General features: G+C 32.2%; 7 protein-coding genes and 1 long non-coding RNA gene across 9 annotated transcripts; 4 read left to right on the forward strand and 4 right to left on the reverse strand.

Annotated features, from left to right (window-relative positions):
* Positions 1-28: 28 nt before the first annotated feature.
* Positions 29-4134, reverse strand: LOC128386672 (WD repeat-containing protein 35-like). The gene is made up of 2 exons (XM_053345737.1): positions 3494-4134; positions 29-3398 (listed from the first exon to the last, which is right to left on the reverse strand). Exons 1-2 carry the CDS (start codon positions 4127-4129, stop codon positions 171-173), a joined length of 3864 nt encoding a protein of 1287 aa, XP_053201712.1. The 5' UTR covers positions 4130-4134; the 3' UTR covers positions 29-170.
* A 173-nt stretch (positions 4135-4307) lies between these two features.
* Positions 4308-5368, reverse strand: LOC128386677 (protein tramtrack, beta isoform-like). Of its 2 annotated transcripts, none has more exons than XM_053345743.1 (2): positions 5224-5368; positions 4308-5124 (listed from the first exon to the last, which is right to left on the reverse strand). In XM_053345743.1, exon 2 carries the CDS (start codon positions 5057-5059, stop codon positions 4625-4627), a length of 435 nt encoding a protein of 144 aa, XP_053201718.1. In that variant the 5' UTR covers positions 5060-5124; positions 5224-5368; the 3' UTR covers positions 4308-4624. The 2 variants fall into 2 exon arrangements, with proteins under 2 accessions (XP_053201718.1, XP_053201719.1); XM_053345744.1 differs by having other exon boundaries at positions 4308-5089; positions 5224-5361.
* On the forward strand, positions 5244-6581 carry LOC128386711 (dolichol-phosphate mannosyltransferase subunit 1-like). Its single transcript, XM_053345783.1, has 3 exons — positions 5244-5298; positions 5362-5611; positions 5722-6581. The coding sequence occupies exons 1-3, from the start codon at positions 5244-5246 to the stop codon at positions 6353-6355; spliced, it is 939 nt and encodes a 312-aa protein (XP_053201758.1). The 3' UTR covers positions 6356-6581.
* LOC128386675 (uncharacterized) lies at positions 6508-8516 on the forward strand. Its single transcript, XM_053345742.1, has 3 exons — positions 6508-6649; positions 6794-7085; positions 7520-8516. The coding sequence occupies exons 2-3, from the start codon at positions 6889-6891 to the stop codon at positions 8412-8414; spliced, it is 1092 nt and encodes a 363-aa protein (XP_053201717.1). The 5' UTR covers positions 6508-6649; positions 6794-6888; the 3' UTR covers positions 8415-8516.
* A 1854-nt stretch (positions 8517-10370) lies between these two features.
* LOC128386637 (uncharacterized) lies at positions 10371-11421 on the forward strand. The gene is made up of 3 exons (XR_008324912.1): positions 10371-10530; positions 10860-11051; positions 11147-11421. It is a non-coding gene; the product is annotated as an uncharacterized LOC128386637 (long non-coding RNA).
* Positions 11422-11494: 73 nt separating this feature from the next.
* LOC128386625 (anillin-like) lies at positions 11495-13851 on the reverse strand. Its single transcript, XM_053345682.1, has 3 exons — positions 12834-13851; positions 12618-12770; positions 11495-12455 (listed from the first exon to the last, which is right to left on the reverse strand). The coding sequence occupies exons 1-3, from the start codon at positions 13645-13647 to the stop codon at positions 11602-11604; spliced, it is 1821 nt and encodes a 606-aa protein (XP_053201657.1). The 5' UTR covers positions 13648-13851; the 3' UTR covers positions 11495-11601.
* Positions 13852-14314: 463 nt separating this feature from the next.
* LOC128386635 (PRA1 family protein 2-like) lies at positions 14315-16780 on the reverse strand. Its single transcript, XM_053345693.1, has 2 exons — positions 16465-16780; positions 14315-14957 (listed from the first exon to the last, which is right to left on the reverse strand). The coding sequence occupies exons 1-2, from the start codon at positions 16665-16667 to the stop codon at positions 14612-14614; spliced, it is 549 nt and encodes a 182-aa protein (XP_053201668.1). The 5' UTR covers positions 16668-16780; the 3' UTR covers positions 14315-14611.
* Positions 16781-17013: 233 nt separating this feature from the next.
* Positions 17014-18354, forward strand: LOC128386634 (uncharacterized). Its single transcript, XM_053345692.1, has 2 exons — positions 17014-17172; positions 17250-18354. Exon 2 carries the CDS (start codon positions 17253-17255, stop codon positions 17835-17837), a length of 585 nt encoding a protein of 194 aa, XP_053201667.1. The 5' UTR covers positions 17014-17172; positions 17250-17252; the 3' UTR covers positions 17838-18354.
* Positions 18355-18356: the final 2 nt, after the last annotated feature.

An 18356-nucleotide genomic window follows, 5' to 3' on the forward strand; every position in this document is an offset into this window, starting at 1 on the left:
ATATATTTGTTCTAATTGAAAATCTATAATTCAGTTCTGTATAATTACAATTAGATTGTGTTTGACGATTGAACCAAGACAAAAATATTACGAGAAAATGTTTCCACTTCTTAATAACATTCAGAGATGAACAATTGAATCGTCCAATTAATAGTATTTTCTAATCTCTATTATGATGTAATCGGATGGTGACAAAGTGGACAATTATTGAATGTGACCAATTCAATCTTGAGACAGTTATGTTTACACCTTGAGCAAGTCCATTGCTGAGATGAATCCATAATTGGTTTGCCTGAGGCGACACAAATTGGAAATTTAACATTACACGAGGGACAAATTGTCGACCAATCAGCAATCATAGTCTCACAATATGAACATTCTGATCGAGATAAATTTTTCGATTCTTTCGGTGGATTTAAAGTGAATATATTAATCGAGAAATCTTGATAAGCTGATCTCCTTTCTTCTGGAATTGATTCAAGTGATTCCAATTTGATAAAAGCTTTCGATGCAATGTAATAATTTGAATTGACGATACTTGTGATGGCAATCAACGAATAAATATCTTCCGGGTCAATATAATCATCGTAATCAATTAAATTGAGGCTCGTTTTCATGGCCGAATCATAATAACCATCATACAATTGCTTCTGAGCGTAAATATAAAAGTGATAAGCTTCAGCTCCTTTCCATGGTTGATCAAAGGCCTTATTGAAATGTTTACTCCAATGTTGATTGTTGAAAGATGATGAATGATCATCAATTAATAGTGAATTAAGTGTATTAGTCCGGCGATCGTTAATCGTTGACGTGGTGTAATATTGTTCATAGAGAAGTCCAATTAATGTGTAAACCTTTTTCATACTGATCACTGGGGACAATCCCAATTTAGGTGAATTAATCTTCATCTTATCAATTATTTTCAACAGCATTTCACAAGCGTCGTCAACACGATTGGCCTTTCGGTAAAGTTCAACGATATCGATGTACCTTTCCTTGGACAGTAAATGATTAGCGTATTGGGTCATTAATGCATCGATATCGGTTATTTGTCGTTCCTCGGCTAAACTAATCGCCATTCGCCATTCATTTAAATTTACACAACATTTAAGAGCTGAATCGAGACGAGATGCTTTTTGGTAGGCTTTCACAGCGTCGCTACAAAGGCCACTTGACTCGAATATCCATCCAAGTGATTCCAATAATGTCGGTGATTCAATATCGTTGAGCAGTTTTCTTAGACCATCATAGTTTTCCAATAACGTGTAACATTTAAAGAGTTGGTGCCAATCTTGACACTGCTCATAGTAATCGACTGCATCAGACCATCGATGCGAATCAAAATATTGATCACCAAGATTTTTTAACGCTTCTCTCATTTCGATATCATTGCCATTATGACCCATTGAATCGTCCTGAATTAGTTTAACTACTTTAGGCCAATCACCGATCATTTTTCTTAATGAGATGGCTAAATCTTGTCGGTCACAATTGAGATAAACTTTTTCCGCTTCGTCAAATGAACCAAAAAATGCGTAAACTTCAGCTCGTTGCAGTTCTTGATTTGGTAACTTTGACACTCTTTTAGCGAACTGGATTCCTTTGTGATCTTTACAACGAACCAGAGCAAGTTCAGCGTTCTTGAAATCTAATAGTTCGAGAGACGATTCAGCTAGTAATCTCCATAGTCGAGGATGAGAATGCTCTTCGATAAAAGAAGTTCCCTCAACTGGTCCAACTTTTTTCAGCACTTCTTTTGCTTCTCGTAATAATTTAGTCTCATGTTCAATCAAATATCCATCTGATTGTGACGTTGATTGGTATTGTGATGCATCAACGTGATTCTGTTGATGGTATTGATGGAATGATGTTGGTGAACATGATTCGATAACCAAACCATCAATAAGAACCATTTTAACAACTAAATCTTTAAATTGACAGATATTACCATTGGAAGTAATTGATTCATCAGGTTCTAAATTAGAGTAAACAATTAATTTCGATTTCTCCGTGATAGCAAATGCATCCGAATTCTCAATGGACCAACAAAAGTCCCAAATATCTTTCTTCTCGAACTCAAGTATCGAAGGTTTCGTCGTTGTTGTCGCCTCCAAATCGATGATAGTTAACAGACTAAATGTGTCGATAATTGCAAGTTTTGAAGAATCACAATTAAGATAAATTGATTTAGGTTTACAATCGATAGTAAACTTTTGAGTTAAACTAAGTTCCGGCATAAGATATGAGAAAATGTTCCCTTCCTCAGTCGCAATGATTAGTACCCGTTCTGATAAAGCTAAACAAATGATTTGATCATCAGATGAATGAGAAAAATTCAAGTTGATTGTGTCAATTTTATCATATCGCTGATTTGATCCATTTTCATCTCGATCATCAAATCCCAATGATAATCCACCATCAATAGCTGATTGATTGTAGCTCCATGGTGTCGACAATGAAGATAAAGATGATGAACTTAATCCTGGTTGATGATTGTTAACACTTTGATGGTCATTATTATTTAGATATTGACCTTTGGATGGTGGTTTAAATGACCAAACAACGAAAGAGTTGATTGAAGCAGCGACAACACGAGTTGAATTGATGGCAATTTGGTTAACAAGTAAATCGATGTTAACAGAATCGATCGGTGTCCCAATTGAATTACATAAAATCAGTGAAAAATGATTGTTTAAAGTTGATTGTTTGATCGATGGTGAATATTGGTTATCCTCTGTTGGAGATGAGGTTAAGTGTTGGTAAGATTGTGTTGCAGTTGTTGATTGTTTTGTAGATAATGATGAAGTTAAATCATCAAATCCAGTGGCAAATACACAATATTGTCCATAAGATGCAAGACAATTAAGATTTTTGATATTTTTGATTTGCCTCGAATTTGAGTTTAGATTATAAAAAATGACCGTATCACTTATTCCCGAGCCCGAATTAGCAACTCGATTAGTGTCCAAAATTGTCTTCATATCTCGAGGTAAAGCGACGATCACCGTGTTCGCAAAATAAGACCACAGGTAATCGGGCCTAATGTTGGCAAAGAAAATGTAATTATCAACGCCTAAGGCGATTCTCAGTCCTTCCTTTTCCCATGCACATGAGACAATATCTTTACCAGGAACTTTCAGAGTTTGAACCAAAGAACCAATTGGATCGTAAAACTTTACCCAATTAGTTGACGATTCCTCAGTTGCCCCTGAACGCCCAGTGATCGCTAAATAGGTACCAAAATGATTCCACGACAAACAAGTAATTGTCATCTTGGTGTCGATTAAAATTGGATTATCATCACATTCATTTTTCATCAACTGAATTACACCATTGGATAATCCGATTGCTAAACTATTTGGTAAGTTACCATTACTAAACCATTTTATGTCAATAACCTTGTAAATACAGAGAGAAACAAATTGTAACAACAATTAACCATAAAATTTGCTGATCATTACAAGTCTTGATTGATTGATTGATTGATTATTACCTGAACCGAATCAATAAAACCAGTAATTGCCCTTCCATTGGCTCCATTAACACCAGGTAATGGGACTTTACCAACATAATTACCTGTCTGATCATAAATATGAACTTGACTCGAGGTTGAACCAAATAAAATTAATCGACCATCGGGTGACCATTGGACGCTAGTTAGTTTGATTGATTTAATCTCTTTACCCCAAAGTCTATTACCATCAACCGAACCAACAATAATCGCACCATCTTCATAAACGATACAAATTTTAAGACCATCAGATGACCAGCACATACCAATTACTACAGATCGATTACGATTGTTGACCATTTCCTCGTACCAAGAACCTTTATACAACATCCAGACGATAATTAAACCATTCGAATCGGATGAAGTTAATTTCTCATATCTCTCATTCCATACGACAGATATAACATCACCATTATGACCTTCAAGGGTTTGATTCATTGATAAATTTTTGGGTAAATTTAGATTAGTTGATTTAACTTCCCAGGAATCTAATTTGAGGACTTTAAGTAAACCGTTACTTGCACCACAGGCGATGAATCCGTGCTCTTGGCTCCAGGCGATGCTTCGGACTTTCCGTTGGTTTGGAACTGCGATTTTTTTACTTAGATAGATTAACATTGTGGAAAATTGATTACAATTAATTAGAATTACAGTTAATTAAAAGGTAGAACAGTGGATCAGAGCTGTGAAAGAAAAGAGTTGTTTTTTAGAAAACAAATCAAACAATTTCCATAGAAACCTTTTGTTTATTTTCTTTCACTTTTCCAAAATAATTATGGGCCAGTTTAGATCAAAATTGTTACGAAAATTGATTCTAAATTTTTCAATTAAAATATATACTAAAATAGGTGAATATTAATACACCTCATGGTAGTTACAATGAATTTCATTTAGATCCATCAAACAATTTCACAGAATGAGGAACAATTTTTTCATGTTTGTTTTGTGATACTGAACTTTAAAAAAATGATCACCATTGGAAGAGTTTAAATGAATTGTCAGATCAGTTTATCATTTGAATTGGTTTGATTATCCGAGAGTTTTTGATAGTAGATTTAGGAAATTGCCATAGAGAAAAAAATGTTGGAATTGGAATTGGAAGGCGACAAATCATTACCATTGTTGATTGGTTTGACTTTTGGTTACGTTCACTTCGGATAAGCCTTTTACCTTAAGACTTTCAGCGCTTTTTAATACTGATGCCAATTGCTCTTGAGGGACGAAAACCTCTCCTCTGTAAATAAATTCAACGATAGCACGAAGATCGGCAAAAGGAATATCCTTCATAATGACAACTGGATATTGATAGGGATTGACAAATTTGTTGAAAATATTCTTAAAATAAGATGAACAAGCGGAAAGAACCATTTTATGAGCCCGAATACTTCCATCGACACAGGAAAGGGTAACATCAACCATCGCTTCCTCTTTGAACATTCGTTCAAAATGCTCCGACATATCGGAAGAATGATTATTCCGTCGAAGACAAAAAGCTTGAGCTGACATTGCTTGAGGGATTCCTGCATGTTGATCTTGAGCTGCAGCCATTTTGGTAGAAGAAACAAAAACCAAATTTATCTGATTAAAGACAAAGAGAGAAGAAGAAGAAAAAACTGAAAAGAAGAAGAAAATAAAAAATCAAAAAGAAAAAAAGAAAAAAAAAGAAAAACAATAATAAAACAATTAATTAGAATGTTTAACTAAACACAAACCAAATTAATCTAAAGGTAAGATGATCTTGAAGCTTTTACACTTGATTAACAATTTAAATGGTTTAATAAGATTAGGTAACAATTAAAGGAAAACAATTAATTGTTAGTTAACTTAAATCTAAACTTTTACTTGAATAGATAAAAAAAACCGAGGCCTCACTTTGGATAACCGGATTTTGGAATCGATATTTTCATTTGGATCTCCCAAGTATCGGATCTTCACATTTTCTTTACGTTTTCAATTTTTGTTTCCAAAAATTTCAATTAGTCTCTGGTTTTTAATTGTCGCAATCAATATGGTCCAATATTCAATTTTATTACCTACATATAATGAAAGGGAAAATCTACCGTTGATTATTTGGCTGATTGTTAAATCTATGGATGCCGAGTAAGTATTTTTATCTGTTATTTGTTATTTGTTGTTTACTATTTTGAAACTTGTTTTGTTTTTTGTTTAATTATTGATTATTGATTGATTGTTATCTTATTGTTTTCTAGAGGATTTTCATATGAGATTATTGTTATTGATGATGGTTCACCGGATGGTACTCTTGATGTTGCTCAAAAATTGCAGGAAATTTATGGAGATGAAAAGATTGTCTTGAGACCAAGGGAACGTAAACTTGGCCTAGGAACGGCTTATATTCATGGATTGAAACATTCCAAAGGCGATTTTATCATCATAATGGACGCTGATTTATCTCATCATCCTAAATTTATTCCACAGTTTATTAAGAAGCAAAAGGAAGGCGATTTTGACATTGTCACCGGTTCAAGATATGAGGGCGATGGCGGTGTTTATGGTTGGGATTTCAAGAGAAAATTCATCTCAACAGCAGCAAATTATTTAACTCAAATTCTATTAAATCCTGGTGTTAGTGACATAACGGGAAGTTTTCGCCTTTACAAACGTCAAGTGCTCAAATCATTGGTCAATGATTGTAAATCAAAGGGATACGTTTTCCAAATGGAAATGATTGTTAAAGCAAGAGAAAAAGGTTACAAATTGACCTCGGTACCGATTTCTTTTGTTGACCGATTTTATGGTGAATCAAAATTAGGTGCCAATGAAATCGTACAATTTGCCACTGGATTAGTGACCTTATTCATATCGACACAATTACATTTATAACTTTAAATTTATTTAAAATCAACTACTAAATGAGTTGACTCACTTTTACCACGTATGAGAATTGCCTTATCATCAGCTGTTTCATTATTATTGTTGTTGAAAATTCTGGTAATTTATCAACAAGAAGATACCAAATATTGAATCAATGGAATCAAGTTCCTTTCATTAAAATTGTTCTTGATGATTATTTATATTAGTACAAGTAAAAGTTATACTTTTTCATGAATCCAAATTAGTCTTAATTTCGTCAATTTCTTCGTGTTAATTACCTAGAAGCGACTCTCGTGAATGAAGGTAAGATTGAAATGAGATTCAATCTCTCTCGATGTCCATGATAAACTTGCCGATCAACAATCGATGTTTTTTTTTCATGGTAAATTGTTGATTCGAATGAATTTCTCGTGAGATGATTAACTTGTTTTCTCGTTTCACTCTCAGTTTTCAGCTCATTTCAATTTCTTCCTCTATGGGTGATGTTTATCCCTTCACTTTAAAAGCTTATTTCATGTAATCAAATTTTCTCACCATTAACCATGATGAACAATAAATATCCACAATCAGAGAAACTCAATCACATCAATGAACTCCAATTGAAATATCGAAAATTACTCAACGAAACTGTTTATTTACCTCCAGTCCTTGACACCTTTGACCCAACGAAACCACCGAGATGGTACAACAAGGATAAATTGGCTCAATCTCAACGAGTTTGTATGAAATATTTTTACAGGTAAGTAATTAGACTAATCAACTTACTGTAAATTAAATGAATTTCTGGTTGATTCTCTGAATGAACAATAATCCATATTCACCAACAAACCCAAACTTAAATTCAATCTCCAGTGAATTTGTAATCTCAATTTCATTGATAATTTCACAACCAGTTTAATCACAATCAAATGTATATTTACCTTGCTAATTATCAGACAACCTTGTAATCAATAATGATCACCTTGAAAGCTAATTCCTGATAATTTTTTGTTAAATTGATCATAAAAAAAAACGTCAATTGCTTTTGATGATCAAATCTTAATGATGATTTGATTGTCGATTTAATCTTTAACCATGAAGGTGTAAAGTAATCAAAGATGTCAACTAATATTTGAATGACAAAATCAACAATTAATGTTAATCATTTTGAACATTTTTTTTTCTTGATTACAGTTTATTCAAATCAATATTGATCGGTAGTTTTTTGGCTCTTCAAACACCCACATTTGTTAATCCAGTTGTAACTACAGGTAATCACAAGAATATCAGCAAAATTTACCGTCGCTATTTGGCCACAGCGATTCATATGTTAACATGGTTCCTCGAAGATCCTTTCGACCCGGAAAGTTCAGCTTACCGATCATTCAATCAGGTTCGTTCCATGCACATGAAACTGTTTCTCTCAATGAATACTCATAACAAGAATCATGGTGTTGATAAACTTGATTCATCTCTTCATGATATGATCATGGCGATGTTCCCGTTCATCGGGCTTCTCATTAACTATCCAATCGCTTGTGGGGCTCATGGAATCACCCAACATGAAAAGGATCAAATCATTTACACATGGAGAGTTATCGGTCATGCAATGGGAATCGATGATCAATACAATATTTGCAATGGATCAGCTGATGATTTCTCACAATTATATAAACAATTTGAGAGAGATTTCTTTATCCCTTTATTGTCAAAAGTTCCCAATGAAACACCATTGGGTTGGCGATTATCACAAGGATATATAATTGCTCTTAATCGGTTAGATTTTACACTTAACTTTAATTGTATCCTTTACTATTGGTTTAATATCATTGGTGTTCCAGTTACAATCAAATTAAACCTCTACGAATGGACAATCATGATGGTCAATCATTTCATCAGCAACTTTTTACTACGATTCAGATTCTTTTACAATCTAATCAACAATCATGTTCGTAGTAAAATTGATCAACATAAACAGATTCGAGATTCAGTTTCAAATGATCTTAATCAACTTTATTCACACATTAATTACGTCCCATCATGTCCAGTTAATCAAGATCCTGATTACAGAGATGATTTCATTGATTAACAATCGTAACTATTATCATCATGTATTTATTATTATAAAATCGAGTCAATTGTAAGTTGATTATTTAAATTGTTGAAATAAAAAACGAATCTATTTTAATAACATTATCGATTACCATTCAATACGATCAATACATTTCGAGGGATTTAATTAAAAACAGTTGTCCAATTGATTGCTGGTAATTAAGAGATTTGTATTGTTTGATTGATTGTGATCGCGAAAATATTTATTACATTGATCAATTGACCTGAACATATATAATAAAATGTTATTGATTCAATTGTGTGTTTACAATTAGATTAATTGTTATTGAAGAAAACAAAAGTAATTCTGTAATGATGGAATCAAATTATTGATTTGTAAGTTGTTGATTTGATTTATAAATGATTAAACTAAATTAGTAAAAGATATAAAATCATTTCATTCAATTATTTCAACTCTTCCGGTAACTTTAAATATAAATTTTAATCGTTGCAACTGATTAACTTTATCAGATTGTTTCAAGTCATTAAATTAAATTAAATGAACGAAAAAAAATAAAATTGAGACAAAATGAAAATTAAAAGAAAGTTCAAGCTCGAAAGTTAATTGTAAATGACCAGCAGAAAAATTATTTCTAAATTTACGTTAATTGTGTCAGAAAATGATTAAAATTTAGTTGATTATTTGATGAGAAAGAAGCAGAAAATTAAAAAGATGAGACAATTTAAACGATCTGATTGTTAATTGTTTTCTATTTTTTTCTTCTTCTTCTTTGTTTCTCAAATTAATCTTTCGTCTTTAATTTGATTGCTACTAATTGATTGAGAATCGTAATCTGATCAGTAAAGTAGCAATTTACTAATTTTGTAGAGATAAATTAATCATGTTAAATTGGATTTAATTTTAATCTCCTCGATCCAGTCAATCACATTGATAATATTAGTTGAAACTATTGATCAGAATTGCGATAAATTTAAAAATTGAAATTGAAATTATGTTGAACAATTTAAAAGTTAATTGTTAAGATAAAGGATTATTTAAATATAAACAAATTGATTTGAAAACACAGCAATTAATCAAAATGATGGTAATTCTGTAATAATTTTGACAGGAATCGGGTTGAAATATTATTAATATTAAAGCAGAATAACAATTTAGATTGAGGTTGATTATTAGATTGTGATTATGATCACAGTTTTACAATTTGACAAATTTAATCCAAAGGTGATGATGATTAGTGATAATTAATATGATTAAATGTTAATTGTTAATGTGAAAATGAATTGTAATGAAATAAAAAGTTGAAAAGCTTCCGGTTTGTGATAAATTTCATTAAGACCTGAAGCAAATCCTAATATGATTGTGAGATGGAAAAGTTTGAAGACAGAGAAAAAGAAAGAGACTAAGTGGGTGGTGATGATGCTCACGGCATCATCATCATCATCATCATCATCATCTGAAGATGAAATGGTTACTCAATTATCCAATATTCGGGTCGCCTGGACTTTTCGAATGGGAAAAATTACCTTTGTTCTAATAACATTTTTTAATAATCGTTGGAATCGCAAAAAATGATCAAAATGAGATGATGATGAAGAGAAATGATGAGAATGATGATGATTATTACGATGATGATGATGATGATGATGATGATGATAGGTTATAGAAATCAAATTGAAATCAAAAAGTAGCCTGAGGTCATTTTTTCAGTCAAAATTCTTTCGTGATTTTTGTTTACCAAATATTTTATACTAAAACATTAACACTGAGCGACGATTGAAAAGTAACCTACTTCCTATTATATATCGGAAACAGGATAACATGATCTCCATCTCAACGGCAACGGCTTCAGGTCAAAAATCAGTCCAAACTTTAGTGAATAAGGAGGATCTTAATCATCATCATCATCTCTTTAACTTTCTCCTCAGTGTTAATCACTTTCGCTTTAATCATCTTCTTTTGGGCTGTTCCTTTAGAATTTAATTTTCGACTATAAAAAGCGAATCAGCTAAATTGTAATTCTCATTCACATTCATTCATTTGATTTGATAACATTTGAAATCAGCTTAGTGCAGTAATTTGTTGATTCTGTTTCATTTTTGGATAACCAAAGGATAACCAACTAAACAATCAAGTAAGATTTTCCAAATCAAAGTTTATTGTGATCACATTACAATCCAATCAGTTTAGTGTTAATTAACAGTTAAGCTACTCTATCAACCTCAACAAGTGACTTGTGATTTTTAACAATCAATTTCCAATCAATAATAATAATAACAAGTGATCTTATTGTTAGATTATAATTAGTAATTCGATCTCTCTTTCTTTCTGTCTAATCAAAGTGTTTACTTATAAAGGAAAAGATTTAATTTTCTCTCTCTCTTAACGGATTAGTGTTAATCGATTGATTGTTGAAAACAAAAGTTGTAATTCTTTGTTTTAATTGATTCTCTTCATAATTAGAATGCGTTCAATTACAATCTGTTGTTTAATCGCCGCTGTGATGATCATTCTCGTCACTTTCACTCCAAGCGGAAGTGAAGCCTCCCGAAGGAAAATCATGAAGATCAAAAAACTCGCTGCTCTTGCCCTTCTTCTTAAGTCCAAGAAAAAGTACATCTTCCCAATTCCACTTCCTCTTCCTCTCCCAGTTCCGTAAGTGTCAATTTCTATAAAAAATATTCTATCGATTATAAATATTCATTGAGTAACTTTCTCTCTCTCTCTTTCTCTCTATTTCCGTTTCTCAGAGTTCTCAAGAAAACTGTCCAAGCCTGGCCTGAACCTTCATGGCCCGAACCATCATGGCCTAGCAGTGACTCTTGGTCTCAACCCCAAGCTGGTTGGTGGTAAATTAGATGATAAATTCTGATCATGATTATTAAATTAATCTCTTGATCCCTTCGATATCATCAGCTGATTATTAGGTCATTAAAATTTTTATTTGTAAATATAAATTTTCATTAAGATGATTAAAGATAACTGGATTATCTAAATATCATTAAATCTGATGCCTTTCATTTTATTTCAATTTCAATTTATTACTTGATTGACATAACTAATTGCGAATCAAAATATAAAAATAATCACAATCGCGATTGTTGTAATAATAATAACGGTTTATTGCAAAAAGATTATGATAAAAAAAAGTGATAAAGATCAATCATAATAATGAGATGATGATATCGTTTAGAATTTTTTGTTTTCACTTCATCGCTCGATCCAAGGAAATTTGGTCCATAGGCTGTCGGGCATCTTTCTCCCAAATTCTGATCGTTGTTAGAACTTTATTCAATCTATCGAGCCAAATATCTCTTTCTTTACGAATATCGGCAGCCATTAAATAGCGAACTGGTTGAAATGAGTTTTCTTTCCGTTGAAAAGTTAGGAATGAAAAGGAATACGATCTCATGCAAATGTCCGAAGTCGCTTTCGATATGGTTGGATTAACGCACTGTTTCAAACAAATGGAGCCCATCGGCTGTTTGGTACCTTCGTCTTCAGCGTATCTCCAATAATAGATTGATGGACCATCAAGTAGACACCAACGACGATTCCATACTGGATAATCTCCTGAGGTCTCATGGAAATTCAGATAACTTGAGAATTTGATATTATAATCAACGCCGATTTGTGAGTCAATGGTGATCAAATTTTCGAGAAGATCTGGACATGTCAACTTCGAAAGGTGAAAAGTGTCTTGGAATAAATTTTCTCGAGTAAAGTCAACATAACCAACGAGTTTAAAGTTACTCTTGTTTTTCTCGCACTCAGAGTTTTCGATTGATGGTAATGAACTGTTTGGTTTCGGTCTAGTTTTCGGTGTGATTCGGAAACTTTTTGATGTGATCTTTTTATCGTGATTCCGTTTACTCTTTGCTGAAGCCATAACGTAGACGTTTAAACGTATTTTGAAATTCTCTCGCAAATTGTCAAACACAATTTGATTGCTGAAACTTAAAGAGGCTTCACGAATCGAGTGATTTGAACTTAGTGTTTCTGTCGCGATAACTTTGTCCCCACAAATGAATAAACAAATGAAATTGTAATCATGAGAATCTGTGAATAGATCAGAGAGAGAGAGAGAGAGAGAGAGAGAGAGAGAGAGAGAGAGAGAGAGAGAGAGAGAGAGATGAAAAGTTATATGTAAGGAAAGATGAGATTATCAATGGACTTATCGGTTGAGGAAAGATTCGAGTTGAAATCGAAAAGGTCACTCACCGTTCCCGATCGCTTGAGAGGCAAAGAAACTTCCTTTCACTGGAATCGTTAGTTTGTTGAAAGTCACTTTACCAATTGGGTCATCGATAATATCACCAATCGATTCACTTTGTAATCGACTGAGTTCATCCTCGCAAGCAGTTTTCTTGACCACTGAACACAAAACCAAAATTAAATATTAATCGAAAATATTGATAACATCAAATGTCCACTTACCATTGACAAGAAGAATTTTTTCCGCTTCGAGTCTCTCAGAAACATTATTGGTCTGAACACACAATTCTAAAGCTCGAGAACTTTGGTAAATGATATTGTTGTATTTTTCGAGCTCCATTTTAAGATGATTCAACTTTTTCGCTCTCGAATCAATATACATTTCAATGAGTTGATTCTTTAGATTTTCAGTTTCCAGGTCATCAAAAGAATCTTCAGAATCTTCCATTTTACTGAGGTTTCGAAATTTCTGTTCCCTTCGATACATACTCAGAGTACGAAGCGGTGTATGAGAATTGGACTGGACGGGAGGAGAGATACATGTATTTACAACAACAGAACTTTCGACCTGAAATTCTGTGGGAGATTCAATTGGCGATGGTTCATCCGACCTGTTGATCGGTGAGATGAGATGAAATTCTGGTGATTTATTGTCACTTCCATCACAAGGTAAACTAATTTCTTCAAGTTGAGGTAATTCGGGATATAATCGAGTCGATTGGGTGACAAAACTATTGTTCTCTGACGATAGATGACTAGACTCATCTTCGGAAGAAATAAAATGATCATAATCAGCGGAATTAAAGTCACAATTAGAATCATCGCCATTAAGGTTATAATAAGCACCGTTTTCTTTTGGCAGCTCGTCGATCTTTCTAAAAGCGGTCAGAGCTTCAGTGACATTCGCTTTGTCCAGAATGATTGTACCATTGATCTTCGGCTCGAAAAGAGCCCGACGAGCGGCCAAAGGTAACAATGAAGGGTCACAAGAGTTGTCGGTCGTTAAACTATTAGAATCCATTGAGTTTTCATTCATTAAAAACAAAACAAATCACGAAAATAAAATGAATCAAAATTGAAAATAAAATCAAGGGAGAAACAGAGACAATTAGCAAACTCTGTTGGAATTGATTACATTTAGAATTGTGATTAAAAACAATTGGCCAAACATTAGGAGAAACAATTAACTTGCCTACTAAATGGTTATCCAAATAGTGACAATCCAATGTTAACAATTAGTGAATTAGTGAGATTTTAAATTGTAAATTGTTTCCTTTTCATTGGTCACATTATCGAGACTCACTAGAGGGCAATAAGTGTGATTACCGCGCGATTAAAATCTAGTTGATTAACTAATTTGATTTAGTTTGTGTTCCCAGATTAATTGTCATGTTGATTGATCTTTCGTTCATAAATGGAAACTTTAATTCTGATTGTTTATTCAGTTTTCTCAGCTCAATTTGTTTTTGGCTTCTTTTAGAATCATAATTGTTCATTGGGATATTCAGTTAATTGTTTCGATTTCTGGATCAGTTTTAATTGTTGATTGAATTTGTTGTGATTTACATACATCAACTTTCTGATTGGATTTTTTTTTTGCTGCGATTTGGTTACGAGAATTGATTGGATTTGATTATTTATATTTGATTGGAGTTTTTTAGATGAGCAATTGAGTGAATTTAAATTGTTATTACAAGAGGAACTTGTGATTAAAACTGTAATTTCAATATTCATGCTTTGGATTAATTTTGTTCGAGGTGCATTTTAATTACATCGATACTTTGTTTTTGATTGGGGAAGAAAAAAAATGATCTGATTTTGAAGAGATCGATCACAGGTTACAACGATCATCGGATGTTTAATTTCTTTGAGAAATTATTGATTAATCATTCTGAAGATCAGTTGAATTGTGGTGACATTTTTTTTTCTATCAATAAAAATAAAAGATTTTTGGATGAGAGTGATTATCCATAAAGAGAGAAAGAGAAAAATGAGACTTTCTATTTGATGTCGATTCCCATTAGAATGAGAAATTTTCCCATTGGTGTTGGTCCAAATCCGAAAGATTCGAGATGCTTGGTGATCTTATTGCTCAAGTTTCGAGCTCGAAAAGTTGCATGGCCTAAGATGGTCATAAGAGGAGTTAATATTCCCCACATGAGAAGATAAATATCGAAAAAATAGAAAACCAGGCCAATACAAGCGATTAAAATGGCCATTGAAGCAGCAGCATATTTCTCCTTGAAATTGGTTATAACGGGAAGTTTTGAGGCCACAAGAAGATAAATAACGGCCAATAAATACATCGAAAAGACTCCTTTCATCATTCGATCTGGTTTCAAAATTCTGTAGAAATGCAATAAGACAAAAAAGAGAAACATGATGAGCAATTAATTATAATCAGTAAATGATTAAGGTAAATGAGTCTAGAGAAAGTATCATGTATATAAAACACAATCATCTCTAATTCAAGGACAATACGATGAAAGCGAATCATTAAATAACTTGTTTACATGATATCACCTGGATGAAATGTTTACAGGTGATTACTGAGTTTACTCATTTGATGAACAATTCATGATGGAAAACAGAGAAATCAGACTAAAACGACTTTAAGAGATGACAGGAAGGTTAAAAGGATAAACAATTTAGAGATTTATTTCTTTTCTCAAATTGTTGAAATAGGAAAAATTTGAGAAAATCAATCAAAAGAATTAGCTAAACATAAGTAACTATCATTGAGAATGATTAAATTGGAGTTGAGAGCCAAGAAGGTTCATCTGTCCATCTCTATTGGTCATCTAAGATGTGTTCACTAGAATTTGACAAAAAGTTTGGGTCTTATTTTTGCTTCTTTCTGATTGTTTACAATTAATTAAAATATATAAAATGAAAGTTCAGCTATTCATCTACATTCATGAAAAATTTCAAAAAATTCTGATGAAAGGTTTTTAAACAATTAAATTTTGAAAAAGTTCAAATTGAAAATTTTTATGTTATTCTCTATGAGAAATTAACATGGAGAGCAAGAAATGCGTTTGGTCAGAATTTTTAAATTAGCATATTTTTAATATGCGATTTCATGGTAACCTTTAACCTTTACGGTTTTTTATCATTGCCTCTGAGCATCTTTTGGTGTTTTCAAAAATCAAATGTGACCTTTGGTTCTCGTTAAAAAGCCATTAATTCGAAAAATATGGTGAAAATTCTGATTTTCGCGATTTTTTTTCAAAATTTAATTGTTTAAAAACCTTTCATCAGAATTTTTTGAAATTTTTCATGAATGTAGATGAATAGCTGAACTTTCATTTTATATAATTTAATTAATTGTAAACAATCAGAGAGAAGCAAAAAAAAGACCCAAACTTTTTGTCAAATTCTAGTGAACACATCTTACTATTCTCTAGGTCATTATTTAGGTTTTTTTTTCTTTCAAATCTTGAAACGTCAAAGAAATGAAAAGTTTAAAAGAATTGAATTGCATGTAAATCTTATTCTTTTACCTAATCAACTCAAAAGAAAATATCATTGGCCAACCAATACTCAGAGACGAAACATGAACAATTCTAATTGGTTAGATTGTGACTTCTATTGAAATGGTGTTGGTGAAGAAGCTAATGCATCGGAAATTAACATAATTAACATTAATTAAAAAAAGATAATGAGAACAATAGATAGAATAAAACAAAACGAATAGACCAACAAAGGACAAAGACAAAGAATCATCGTGAGCTAAAGAGCGGAGGAAATGTTCAATTGTGTTACAATCGAAGAAGCGGAATTCCAATTGGAATAGACAGATAATTTCCTAGTAATCAGGTAGATTAGAACAACAGTTATTTATAAAACATACCCAGCAAAAATGCAGGCGATGAGCCAAATGGTAAAATAATTGGTTTGGTAATAAAGTAGATTATCTCTAATCCTTCTGGTAAATTTGGTCGGATCATTGTAAGCGGGTAGCTTGAAACGGCCCATAAAATCATTGGTCCTGAAAGGAGGGACTTCAAACGATGGACTGGATGAAGAAGAAGATGAAGCTGATGATGAATCCATGGTTTAATACTAAATCAATTGAAGAACAAATCAATTGAAACAAATTGTGAACAATTAAATCAAGAGAAAGATGAAAAAGAGAAACACAAATGTCAATGGAGATCAACAAACAACAGAGAAAAACCAAAAGCGCCCTCACCTTTTTGGAAAAACAACTGAAAAGGATTCGAATTTGTTATCGAGTCCCAGAGACGAAATTCCAAATTCGATTGATTAATTTTCTTCTATTATATTTGAGAGATTCCAAATTTTTTTCTCTTCCAATTAAAACACAATCTTAATTAACAGAATTAGATTAACATCTCTAACTCATTCAATATAATTTCACAATTTTATTGATTAGAGAAAACAATTAGATCTGATACTTGGATCGGAAGATATTTGATTCCGATCCTTTTGGTTGGATTTCCAATTCAATTGTTGTTGTTTTGAGTTAATTTTTTAATTTGTTACATTTAATTGTCTCGGGTTTTGTTTTTATTGATTGTTAATTATTAATTCTTTGGTGAGTATCATTTTGTGTTCTTGATTGGGCTCTTACTTTGGCTTGTGGTTTAATTGTTTCTTTTTCTCTTCTTTTAGGCCATGACATCTATAAAAGAGCGTGAAACTGTTCCTGATGAATTGATGGCTTATGTTGACAATTTAAGGAGATTTATTAAAGATCAGAAAATGATACGAGAAGAAAATTGTTGTCAAAGATTTACCATTGAACCTATTGTCCAAATTGAAACGGAAATGGATGAAAATATAAAAGCCATTCTACCCAAATTAGAAATTGAAATTCAACGATGTTCCAAAACAGTTGATTCATTGAAAAAAGAAGCTCGTGAACTTTTACATGATGCCGAAATGTCTTATCGATTGAGTAAATCTGGTGTTGCGTTTAGGACAATTTATAGTTCACCGGAAAATCTACAATTTAATAGTCCATTTGTTGACAAATATTTCCAGGCTAAAATAGAAAAATTTGAGGAAAGAGTTAAAGTTTATCAAGACCAGATTAAAGATCTTCAAACTCTTCTAAACACTTACAATAAATCACATACACCAGAAGAATTATTCGCAATAATCAGACGTCAACATGAAATTCTCGTTGGATTATCATCTCAAGTTTACGCTATTCAAGATTCTGTGTCTAAAAGTGGCCGTCCAGCTTTAATTGCCTGATCTCTACTATTTCTATCATTTTGATGATCGGATAACAACTGAGAACTAACTCACACAATCATCTAAATTTCTCTCTGTTTACTCAATCAAACTAATCAACAACCCAAAGTAGATGATGATTTGAGAGGCGACCATCAAATTACTCATAAAAACTGATAAGCTGATTAATCAGATGCCCTCAATGATTAACTTTCTTTTTCTACCATAATGATACAACATTTGGTCAAAATATCTTCAAAAGCCTTTCCCAAGTATCAATGAAGATTCCAATTTCAATTGTGATAAAGAAAAAAACACAAACCGAGAGAGAGAAAAAAATCAAGAACAAAAAAAAACAACAGAAAAATGGTTGATTCTTTATCCATGTTTATCTGATACAATATTAATATCTTCATAATAATAATATTCCCCCTCCATCTCTCAACATGTAACAATTGCCCCGCCAAAGTAAACAAGATGATTGTTAACTTAATCGCGCTCTCATGGTAACATTGATTAAAACTTGATTAACCATTTTCT

The sequence above is a fragment of the Panonychus citri genome, unplaced genomic scaffold, assembly GCF_014898815.1.
Source record: "Panonychus citri isolate SS breed McGregor unplaced genomic scaffold, ASM1489881v1 Contig00072, whole genome shotgun sequence".
In the NCBI taxonomy this organism is placed as follows: domain Eukaryota; kingdom Metazoa; phylum Arthropoda; class Arachnida; order Trombidiformes; family Tetranychidae; genus Panonychus; species Panonychus citri.